The following is a 12,595-nucleotide window of genomic DNA, read 5'->3' as shown; positions in this document are numbered from 1 at the left end:
TCATATGTCCGGCTCCTTACATTGGATTTTATTTGTTTTGGTGTCATTTTAAAGATAAAAAATATTTCCTATTGTTATAAATTAGTGTGGGATTATTATTGTGCGTTGTGCCTTACTTATTTAATGTATGGTGTTTCTAAATGCTATGCTTTAAACACCTGTCTCCTAAGTTAGGTCTGTCTGCTTGTTGCCAGCTACCAGGGGTTGAGCAAGGGATTAATTAATTGAGACTCTTCCTAAACCTTTCCTTGTGATTGGGGCCTTATTACTAGAGGTAGATACCTGCTAATCACTACTAATAATCCACTCTCCAACAATCTGTGATGGCAATGGCAGAAGTGTAGTATGTAGTGTTGGCTACTGAGGTGTGATGTCGACATGCTGATCCTATTCAATTCATTCTATTGCATTATCTTGGAATTTTGTTTTGTGCAGTTATTTCTCTTGTTTGTGGATAGAGTGTTTAATATCAAACATCTCTTTTTTGTACCGAGGAGATGGTGGTTTCGTTTTCATGTTTCAGTTTCGGCGAAGCTTTAATGTTGACATTGGCTTTGAAGGTGTTATACAGAGAATTAGAGAATGCATTTATGTTGGGTGTGTGTTCAGTGCTAGTGAAGAAGCCTTGCTCAAATAAACAGGAGGGGATGCTTTGAAAAAGCAAAACTGTTGATGATATCATTTTGATTGTTCTTGGTGAAGCGTTGATGTACAGTGGAAGGGGAATGTCCTGGGAAAATGGTCTTGTGTGGTCTGAGTAGTCCAGTTGTACCGAGTGAGGCAATAATGGAGTCATCACTATTGCCAAGGATGTTTGTTGATTTGGTAACATTTGCTTGGTATTCAGTGTGTTTCAGAGAGCAGCAAGTACGGATGGCGTATTCTTAGTAGCATGGTCTTTCAATATCTACCAGGAAGATGTAGTGTGCACAACGACCATTTCATTTAAAGGCGTGTGGTTTAAATGTTATCACTCAGTCAATCAATCAACTTGTTGAAGGATTTGTGATAAAAGTGATTTCCTTGGTGAGGGTGTTTCTGTAAACTGGGTGTCTATAGATTAAGTTGAAGGTTATTTTTTAGGAGGCGTAGATACAGAAGTGACTGGTGAGGTGTTAAAGGGAGAGGAAGTTAAAGTATTGTGAAAAGTGTTCCGATTTTTGCTGCGGCTATGGCGACATGAGTAACTGGATTGTATGGTGAATTTGCATGCGGAAGTGTGGGAGGGCATTTCACTTGATATGTCTGGGTTGAGGCAAATGGTGGTGACTTATCTGAGGTACAAGCGTCAGAATTAAAGATGTTAGATATATCCCAAGAACCAAACAAGGGTTACCTTTATCTTTAGTCACTCTTATATTCAGGTGCTCAGGTCAAGAGACAACGAGGATCCAACAGAAGGGAGGATGGCGAGAGCTTCCTTCTGTGTCCTTCTTTGGCTGTCCTGGGTGTTTGAGAGCGATACTTCTTGTAGCCTGCTTCTATCCATGTTGGCTATGAATTGTGTGTTAATTTATGTTATTTGGTTATTCTGGAAATCTTACATGTTTCTCATCCTCATGAATTATCGTGAACAACCTTGTAACAGATAGTGAAGTTTGTTTTCTAGATTATGGGCACCATAGATGCATTCTTTTATGATGTATAGATTACTTACTGTCAATTAATGAAACAGTGGAGCATTTAAAGAAAATGCGTTGTGTTGTGTCCTGATCTGTTAATTACAAAGGCATTTTCTAAAGGCTTTCATGTATTCACTGTGCAAATTATGCCAGGCATACATTGCACATTATGGAAAAACCCACAGAAATGTTGATATCAACATATAATATGGATATATGCCTTTACCTGTCGCCATTCATTGCACACATGATGCCTGATAAAGGTAATGGTATTATATGTGAGAGTTGTAGTTCACCCCACGTTTTATTCCTGGTTCGTTTAAGAGTATGTTAGATACTCCAAAAACTGTTCCAAGCATCTGGGGCAGTATTGCAGGATTTGTATTGTATGTCCTTGACCATTTCTCTGTCTCTCCCATGTTTATGGTTTCTCTTGGAACTCTGACACATTCACATCAACTTGCATCATTTTTTGGTAACCCTACGCTCTACAAATACCTGAACATAACATAATCAGAATTATTTTTAAAGTTTTATATGCATTATTGATGTTTACAACCTTGTGCACGGACATTTCCAGACGAATTTAAACGTGTAAGCCTCTTTGTGAATCACCTTTCAAGTATTTGGTATTAGCAATCAGATTTTGACATAATTTTGGAAAAAGGTAGCAGAATAATTGTAGATATAGTTTCCACACTCCACAAACTCTCCACATCCGCATTATGGAGCCAAATGATTCTAATCAATATCAATTTGAGCAGGTGGTTGCACATCGGCACTCATTTATGGGACCCGCCCCTTTTTTTTCCTTACCATGCTTTCACCCAGTACAAGAGACAGAAAAACACAAAAGAAGAAGGAAGAGAAAGGCTAAAAAACTGATAAAGACAGCAGAGATGAAAAGGAATCTGCAACACTGAGATAACTGGACAGAAAGTGTCTGGTGGCTGATTAAAAGAGGCATGAGGTGGAATTGGGTCTGCACAGCCTTGGTATAGAGCACTCCGATATTTAGATAGCACCTGCCGCAATCTGAAAGAAAGCACCAGGTCCTGATATCCCACATTCAAATATCAGGTGCTCGAATATGGTGGCAACTGCTCTCCCAGAGCCACCATTGCTCTTTGTGCTATGTCCTGCCAGCACATCTGGCCCCAGTATGAATTAGCAACAAGTGTTCTTGTGCATGTTCTCATGTTTCTCAGCCAGCTGCTGACCACTTTTTTCACGCTCTAGAAACATATCTACCTTAATGAAAATAAAGACCATTTTTGGTGGACGTTCCTGTAAACCACTTGCAAATGGGTTTGGCTGGTTCCAGTTGTGGTCTATGGACTTCATGATTATAGACTATGTGTGCTTATTACAATAAACAAACTGAGACCAACATAAAATATAGACACCCAAACCAACTGCTGTACTTCCGATTAACATTTCTCCCCTAAATTAGAAGAAAACGGAGGAATGTTAATCAATTTCATTTGGATGTCACATACTTTATTCCCAGTGTAGGGTGAAATTATTTTGGTATGGTTACCGCTGCTGGTCATGGGGGTTCAGGTGATGTTGCGCAATATTACCCCAGATACAAAAAAGCAAGACCAATTCAACACATCTCCAAAAGTAAGACACTGCCATGGACAGGCTACTGAACAATTTGACCGGCTACCATCTCTCGCGTCCTTTAAAAGAACTGCGTCCATTTGTGAAATAAAAAGTGGGTAGTCACTTGTAACAAGCCAGTTTTGTGCGTGGTGTATAATGCGGTGCTGACTAGGTTCTCAGTTCTCAATTTCTGACTCTACTTTAGTGCCCACAACTATCACACAGAAGTGTCAAAGCAGGAGAATACAGCTACCTTTTTCCCAAAAAGGTTCTGCATGGAATACTCAGCACAAGAAAAAAGTGCTAACAAATACTCAAGTCATTTCACTTTTACTCTTTCAGGCATCCAGGCGTGTGGTCATGTAGCCATAGAATCACCAGTCGTCCATTTTGGATCCTTGATCACAGCAAGCTGCATCATCCGTCATGAGAGCTGCAGTGCAATACATGAGGGCATCATCCGTCTTCTGTGGACACTCGATGGCCACCCCATTCCCGACACTCAAGATGGAGGCACATGGGGGACACAATCTAATGTGACTATCGAGAGATTTGAAAGGCCCAAGGGAATCCTTTCCTGCTATGTCGCTCAGAATGTAACACATCAGCTGGTAGACAGAGTCGAGATCCAAGCAGGCTGTAAGTACCCATACTGGATCTTAACGAGTAACCATGCTATTATTCCCTGGGCAGACTTATGGCTTGTTTACACCATCATTGAAATGCACCTTTCAGTAAGCCCATCTGTCGGTCAGAGCCTGTTGTAATCTCTTTGTTGGCTTCTAATCACACACTCTTGCTATTCATTCTTTGTTGTGCTTGTTTTACATGCTTCATTTTTATTGGTGCATTTTGTAAAATGTCCATCCTTTGTGTGCTGTGTTCCCTTCCAGGCGATTTCACTGAGTGAACGCTTTTGTTGGCCATCACACTAGTCACGCTTCCTCCTGCTAAAGCGTATGATAGCCCCTCCTCCGGTTCCGGTTTCCCTGTCATCCCAGCCGCGACCCTTTCTAGACATTCACGCAGGGAGCCAATAACTCTCATGCTCATGGCAGCCACGGTACTTTGAATTGACTTGCTTATGTCAACTGTTTTACTTTTCATTTTCAATTTATGTGGCAAGAAAAGTCCAGTTAGGAATTTACAATGCTAATTGCTCTAACTAAAGCAAACGCGAGACCCATTGCATTGCAAATACTTGTTTCTTTCTGTGTTCGAAACCGCCTTTGGTAATCACTGAGTATCCCCAGCTGGTTATCAATCATCCCGTGCCTCCATATGGCATATTCATCTGTCTATCTGTTCTGTAATCCACCAACAACTATAACAGTGTAGGGGGTGAGAACATTAAAATCAAGCAATGGACTGTTTTACTAATAATTAACTATGCTGGAGTATTTAAAATACTACTTTACAAATGCACACTAGGTTGCTATCTATTAAAGTAATTTGGAAGTGGTATTTTCAAAAGAGAAACAGATAGGGATATAAAAATATTCGTAATTGTGATAACGCAAACCAATTTTGTTCAAATATATATTTTGTATTATTATTATTATCAATACAACTTGTACAACCTGCAAAATAAATGAGTTAATAGTAATGGCCCATTAAAGAGAAAATCATCTTTTTTTTACTTTCAGAGGTAAATTTATGGTGTCTATAAGAAGTGGCTCTCCACATACTATATCAAAAAGAGATGTAATGGGCACAGAGCCCAGGAGTTCCCCAGAGGCTTTACAGAGGCTAAAGTAGATAATACTAATGCTCTCTTTTGTGGTAGTGTGGTCGAGCAGTTAAGCATATCAGAGGGTAGTACAAAGCATTTGATGTACACGCACAGACAATAAAGGAAGCACACACTCAATGACTAACTCTAGGACAATGGTTTTTATATAGCAAAAATATATTTTGCTACATTATTTCTAGAACCACAAGATTCAAGTTGCAGGTAAGTACATGTGCAAGTAAGTATCCAACATATGTATCAATACCACCTTGTTTACAATTGGCAAGTTATACGGTTTTCAACAAAAATATCAATTATCTGTATTAAAAGTTAACAGTCAATTTTCAGAAACATTTCTGGGGGAAGAACATTCAGTACGATTTTGAGATACGTACAAGACTTACAGTTCCAGTCTCTGGGGGTTAGGAAGTCCACAGTTTAGGGTTCCAGTTAAACCCAAGCACTCACCACCAGCAACGCGGGCCGGATGGGTGCAAAGGTCAAAGTTGAAGTTGATTTAACATGGGCTCCTATGGTAACTATGGAATACCCATGTCTTCGGAGGGCAGACCTGAGGGGTTTAGAGGAGCACCGGGGGGGGCGCCACAGGTCAGCACCAAACACACACCCTCAGTGCTGCAGGGGCAGCCGGGTGCAGGGTACAAACACAGCGTCGGGCTCCCAATGCTTTCCTATAGAGGGACCCAGAGGTCACAAAGATGCTGCAGCTGAAGTCCAGGGGTCGGTTCCGGGAAACCAAAGGCTGAACAAGGAGGAGGGCCACTGCTGGATGTTACTGCACTGAAGGTCAGATTCCCCAAGGCGGGGGGGCTGCGGGTGCAGGGGTACCTCTTGGCATCGGGAAATCTGTATCCGGTTCTGTTACAATCAGGGGTTTCTCTGGATTCAGGCTGCAGGTATTGTCATGTTGGGCAGGAGGTGTCAACCCAGGGTGGGACACTTGCTCAGAATCGCCTGGGGACTAGCTCTAGTTGGTTGGGCCACATGGACATGGGCCACGGGCGTCGGGTGCAGAGTGAGCAGAGCTTGCGGTTCCGGGGCAGTTTTGAAGTCCTTGGATTGAGTTTCTTTTTTGACAGGGCTGCTGTCTATGGGAGTTCTTGGTCCTCAGTGATGCAGGCAATCCTCAGAGGTCGCTGGTCCTGCAGGATGTGTCGCCTTCTTTTAGCAGTGCTTTAGAAGCTGGAGACAGTCCAGTAGGGCTAGAGCCAAGTCAGTTTTCATCTTCAGTCTTCTCTGCTAGGGTTCAACTTAGCAGTCCTTCTTCTTTCTTCTTTCTTCTTGTGAGGTCCCCAGGAATCTGACAGGCTAGGTTCAGGGGAGCCCTTAAATCCTGGATGTAGCGGTGTTATAGGGGGCACAGGGCAGTTGTCAACGGCTACTGTCCCTGAGGGTGACTACACCCTTCCTGTGTCCACTCCCTTTGGGGAGGGGGACACAGACCTAAACCTATTGGTCCCTGCCCTCCAAACTAAGATGGAGGATTTTGCAAGGAGGGGGTCACCTCAGCTCTGGACACCTTAGGGGTGGTCCCAGCTGAGGTGGTCTCCACTAGTTGGAGTGTCTGGGGCAGTGTAAGAAGAGGCCTGAGCCTTTGAGGCTCACCACCAGGTGTTACAGTTCCTGCAGTGGGGAGGTGTAAAGCACCTCCACCCAATGAAGGCTTTGTTTCTGGCCATCGAGAGCCCAAAGGCTCTCACCCCATGTGGTCAGAAACGTGTCTAGAAGTGGAAGGCTGGCACAGACTGGTCAGTCCTGCACTAGCAGTTTGGCTAACATACAGGGGGCATCTCCAAGATGCCCTCTGGGTGCATTTTCCAATAAATCCAACATTGGCATCAGTGTGGGTTTATTGTGCTGAGAAGTGTGATACCAAATTTCCAAGGTTTCAGTGAAGCCATTACGGAGTTGTGGAGATTGTAATGACAAACTCCCAGTCCATATACTGAATATGACCACACTGCACTTACAATGTCTAAGAATGCACTTAGACACTGTAGGGGCATATTGCTCATGCAGATATGCCGTCACCTGTAGTAAGGTGCACCCTGCTTTAGGGCTGTAAGGCCTGCTAGAGGGGTGTCTTACCCTTGCCACAAGCTGTGGTTTGTATGCATGGCACCCTGAAAGAGGTGTCATGTTGACTTTGACTTTTTCTCCCCACCAGCACACATAAGCTGCAAAGGCAGCGTGCATGTGCTTGGTCAGGGGACCCCCAGGGTGGCATAATACATGCTGTAGTCATTGGGGACCTTCCTTGGCCACAGGGCCCTTAGTACCATGGGTACCTTTTACAAGGGAGTTAACTGTGTGCCATGGGTGTGCCAGTTGTCGAAACAATGGTGCCAGTTTTGGGAAAGAACACTGGTGTTGGACCCTGGTTAGCAGGATCCCAGCACACTCTCAGTCAAGTTGGCATCAATATCAGGTAAAAAGTGGGGGGTAACCATGCCAACAAGGGCACTTTTCTACAGTGTCTGTCTGCATATCTCATCTGTAATCGCTTTCTCTACGTAAACAGTAATTGGTGGTAATTGTCATTTTTTCCCTAAAATATTCTTTATAAAGTATGCCATGTGGTGAATATGACACCTATTCAAACATCCTCATTCTGGCATGACAAGAAAATAAATTGTGCAATCATATAATTTTGACATCAAGAGTAACTAAGTAATAATACTCATTCAGAAGCTATTTTCTGAAATCAGCGTATTTTTCCACGTGCTTTTTGTGCCTGTTACTCTTATATTGAGTTTGTTTGGCAACATAGTGCATGAATGTCTTCAATGATCCAGAGAAAGGTGTCATCCATTTTTCTGATAGATTAATTTTCAGCATTTTTTTATCTTTACTCTATAGTGACAGTCTACATCATGGCAGGACAACATTTTGTCACTTGATATAGTGACATATATTTATTTCATATTGTTCAAATAGAAATGCTGGCCGCAAAAACTGAATTGACAAAACTTTCCCATTGCATGCCTGGAAAGCTGCGACTAGTGTTGTTTTCCAGATACATCTTTGTAAATTTTCCTTAAAAGTATACTTTTAAATAAAAGATGAAATCTTTAACTCCAATTGTGCACTATTTTTGTGAATCGGGCTTTGCATTGTCAAAAACCATTCTTGCTCATTTATTTTATGGAATTCTACCCTTGAATATAACATTTAGGGCCATATGTACAAACACTTTTTCCCATAGACACAGAATGGGTAAAAACCTTTGCTACATCTGGCCCCTAGTTATGTAGTCCTTTATCTTCTGGTGTAGAAATATGCCATATTGTGCTTTGAAACATGATTCAGTTCTATAATCTTTATTTTGTCAATTTTGTAATGTTCTTTTGTCATTTTTATATCATAAATTGATTGTTTGTAGCGTGAACTGATGCCAAGATGCTCCTAACATTAATGCAGCATAACTGTTAAATAAATAAATTAATTCATAAAACTGTTTTTGTTTAGATGCTCCATCTAAACCAAAAGATTTAGTTTGCATCATGAATGTTACTGAGGACAGTTTGACATGCACCTGGGATCCAGGACGAGAGACCTACATTGACACGAACTTCACGCTGGAAAGATTTCGGTCAGTGTTGCATACTTGTGACCTCATGTGATAAGTAACTGGGGCCATTTTACTTTAATGCCGACTGGTCATGCCACACACCCTTTAGCTTTGCATTATTCTTTTCCCATCCAATGGTATTACCATTGTATTCTGTGTAATTAGTAGCTCTGAAGCACAGCCTAAAAGGAAACTTTCCACAGATGTCGGATTGTTTTAATAGGAGTGACTTAGAGGTAGGAGGTGTGGTCCATCAGTAGCAAAATAGGCATAGCAGTAACAGTTGTGGTCTGCTGTCTTTACATGTAGTCTAGCAACAGCAGATACAGGGTCTGAAGCCCGGAGGGGATGGAGTGGGACGGATTGTGGTCCAGGAGAAGGAGGCATTGTGGCACACTAGTGAAGGGTGTACTCTAGTGGTAAGAGTTGTGGTCTAGCCTCAGGGAATGTGATCTTGTGATTTGCTGTTTATTTAGCAGAGGCAGGCTGTCCCAGTGGAGTGAAGGGTGGCTTAGAAGCAAGAGGTTTGACTTATTGGCAAATGGTCTGATCCAGTGATATAGTGTGCTGCTAATTGACGTGGTGGTGGACTACTGTCAGAGAGTGTGTTGTAGAAAGAAGAGATGTGTCTAGTAGGGGAGATGTAAATTATTGCATAAAAAGTGATCTATCAGCTAGAGGTATTATATAGCATTTAGAGGTATGGACAGGTAGCTGTGATCTACAGACATTTTTTTATTGGTATGTGTTATTATGTCTGGTTTATTAGCAGTGGGAGTGGTCTAGAACAGTTGTTCCCAACCTGTGGTCCAGGGACCCCTGGGGGTCCGCGAAGCCTTCTCAGGGGGTCCGCGAGAGCCTAGAAAATTAAAAAATATTAACAAATATTGACAAATTAGGTCCCCAGCTTCCAGTAATGACTCAGATGGGGGTCCCCGGATTCCCATGATGATTCAGTGGGTGTCCCTGGGTTCCATTATTGTTAAAGTGGGGGTCCACAGGAATCAAAAGGTTGGGAACCACTGGTCTAGAAGCAGTAGGGTGGTTTATTGGAAGTAGGTGTAGTTCAGTGATGTGTGTGATTTTATTGTGGAGATGTTGTCTAATGGAGGGAGTTGTGGCCTATTGAATAAGGCGTATGCTTCATTGAGGCATAAGGTCCTGGTGATACTCATTCTATTCTGTGAGCACATGTATGTGCCTGTCCCCTGTTGTGTGCCCCTCAGTCATTCTACCTCACTTACAGTAATGGTAAATCAATGTGTTTACAGTTGTAAGTGTGCACAACGGCAGTGGCTTGTGGGTGTCGTACAAGAAGATGTAATGTTTCAAGCAATACTTAGCCTACATATATTCTCATTCCTTTATTCCGTGTTATAATTGCCACCAATAACATCGGTTCATCGTTGTATTTGAAAGGTAATTACAAATCCTCCAGTAAACAACATCTAATACTTAATGATAGTGTGGACGCAGCATTTCTGCAATATCCATAGTGACTGAATTACTCCATCAGTGAGACTAACTATAACAACTGCATAATAGTGTTATGGATGGTATATCTACACCTCTAGCATTTATACCTCGAACATTCCGTTCACACATTTAGATGGGAAACAAAAAGTATGTATTATACACTTTGTTCATAGCATAAAATGTTACATGAAAAATGTAGAGGTAAGCTGATCTACACGCATTGAGCAGTTATCCCAACATGCCAGAAGACACGAAAGGCTTTCTCAGCTGGGGTACACCTTGACATGGCATTGACTCTGCACAGTTATACCAGGGCCTCAGAGGCTATTAGTCTTTCTGGAACCCCCACTTTCCAGTTTGGCAAGATCGTCTCTTGACAGACATGCTTCAAAGCCTTACTCTGCAAACGCCAAATGTCACTTTTATTAACAATTATGAATTTCACAATTCTGGGGCGGTTAATCTTCAATCTGCTGCACCATATATTCCAGAAACCGAGGACGATGTGGGCATCTCCAGGATAAGAAAGAAGACTGCATTCCAAAGAAAGGGCAGAGTTCCTGCACCATCCCTCGAGAATTCCTCAACCTGTACCAAAAGGTGGACATGTGGGTGACAGCCAAGAATGCCTTGGGCAGGGCAGAATCAGAACATCTGTGCTTGGACCCCATGGAAGTAGGTATGTGAACGATGGAGTATAGCCTCGATGACTGACCTAGGGAAGATGGAAAGGGCCCAGACATGGAGGGTCAACCTTCATTTCTCCATCTCAATTTCTGAGACGGTCCCTTTCTTCCTGCACGTCAGCATTGCGAGCTAGTGTCACAAATGTTCTTTGCGATTATATGTAGCACTACCTCTTCCCCTATAGCCCTCCCTGTAATTGGGCATCCAAACGCTTGCTTTCGCTTAGATGCCGTCTGGGCTCTCTGTAAAGGTTCAGCTGTTTGAATATGCTTTTTTTGATTAACCAAAACATACATGATCACAGTAAAACTATTTACTTTTTCATTTTCACACATTCTACCTTTATTAGAACACAGGAAAAAAACACGTTTTCAAATAAATAAAAAATACTACAAAATCCGACATCTGAGAAATATTTAAGAGTATGTCTTCTGCAAAAAGGGATGGATAATTCAAATAATAGAGTAAATCTGTTAACTCTACTGGGTACTGTAATTCTCAGTTGAATGTTAATTAATCGTAAACTATCACTCAATCTTGGTTTGGCTGCTGAGGGTATTTTGAATCACTTGTGTTGGATGAACATTTTTTCAGCTATAAGTTTGGAGTTCCCAGGTAACAGAGTTTGTTATATGTATTATTCCTGTAAATGAAACAAGGCCGTTTGAGGGTAGTTGAAGAATAGGAGAATCAAAAGCCTAGATGTTAATATTTATGTGTTCAATCCAGGTAGTACATTTCTACGCACATTTATTAATGTATTCCTATTATTATTTCCATTACTTTTTGTTGGCAAGTTCTATTTGTCTGGTAATTGCTTAACTAAGGGGTGACCAACGTTTGAGCACGAGGACTACAACTAATATTTGATTTCATGCTAATTATGCAAATGATTGCCCTACAGATTGCGTGTATATACATGTTATGTGGACATGAAAATGTTACTTAGCTGTGGCATTTGTTGACCAGTGTAGGACACACGTAGACTATAAAGGCTTTAGCCACACAGCACTCTTCTTAGTTAAAGGCATTTTCTGCCTGCATTGTGGTATATCAATTTTCCGAGATCATCAAACACCACTATTGCCATTGTGTTTCTGCTGTTCTGAAAGCAGTGGTGGCTGCCGTCAATGTAGAGTGGTGAGGCAGGGGGGTTAGGGGAATAAGAATAAAAAAATTAAAATGTACCTACTGCTCCAGTCCCAGCGGCAACAGCTTTGGTGCTCCTCGCCCTCCCGGCAGTCACTGGGGCACAAAGCACAGGTTCTCAATCCAGATGCTGCTCTCATCCTATATCAAGCATGAGAGCAGCGCCGAGATTAGCCTGAGCGGGCTTGTCTGACAATTGCTCAGGCACAGGGAGCCGACCGCAATAGAGTGCAGTTGGGATACAGGGACAGGATTAGTTCCAGTCTCTGCTTACCTTCGGACTTAGTAGAAGTTTGTAGAAAAATTTCCGAGAAGGTAAAGTTCAGTGGGGCAAAGCAGCCAGCTGTGTCTGAGGAGGAGGCGCTGTCGCCGGTGGCTGTTGGACAAAGTTTCGGTGAAGATTTCTACATTCAGACTTGGGCTCTTTTTTAAAGTCGACAATCTCCAGCAGGATGATGCTGCAGGCTCAAGCCTGCCCTTTGGGCTGTTTAGGGCCTACCTTAGAGATGACCTATAAATATCAAAAACTGAGTTTTATGCTTGGCAAGGTCGAACTGGCAGTTTAAAACTGCACAGAGGCTGCAATAGTAGGCTTGAGCGATTTGTTCAGGGACTAGTTAAGTGGGTAGCACAATAAGTGCTGCAGGCCCTCTAGCAGCATTTAATGTACTGGCCCTGGCTGTATGGTATACCACTTGGCTAGGGATTTATATGTAAATTAATTATGTC

The 12,595-nt window shown here is 42.2% G+C and overlaps 1 protein-coding gene across 2 annotated transcripts in view; it reads left to right on the top strand.

The window, feature by feature from the left end:
- The window catches only part of CSF3R (colony stimulating factor 3 receptor), a 170,184-nt gene that overhangs the window by 44,746 nt on the left and 112,843 nt on the right, over positions 1–12,595 (top strand). For both annotated transcript variants that reach the window (XM_069223871.1, XM_069223869.1), the window contains exons 3-5: positions 3,573–3,869; positions 8,452–8,575; positions 10,522–10,709. In XM_069223871.1, coding sequence (XP_069079972.1) covers positions 3,573–3,869; positions 8,452–8,575; positions 10,522–10,709 — 609 coding nt within the window. The remainder of the gene's footprint in view (positions 1–3,572; positions 3,870–8,451; positions 8,576–10,521; positions 10,710–12,595) is intronic.

The sequence above is a fragment of the Pleurodeles waltl genome, chromosome 3_1 (genome assembly GCF_031143425.1).
Source record: "Pleurodeles waltl isolate 20211129_DDA chromosome 3_1, aPleWal1.hap1.20221129, whole genome shotgun sequence".
NCBI lineage: Eukaryota > Metazoa > Chordata > Amphibia > Caudata > Salamandridae > Pleurodeles > Pleurodeles waltl.
The sequence above is the reverse complement of the archived record's forward strand: the minus strand, read 5'-3'. Positions and strand labels throughout refer to the sequence as shown.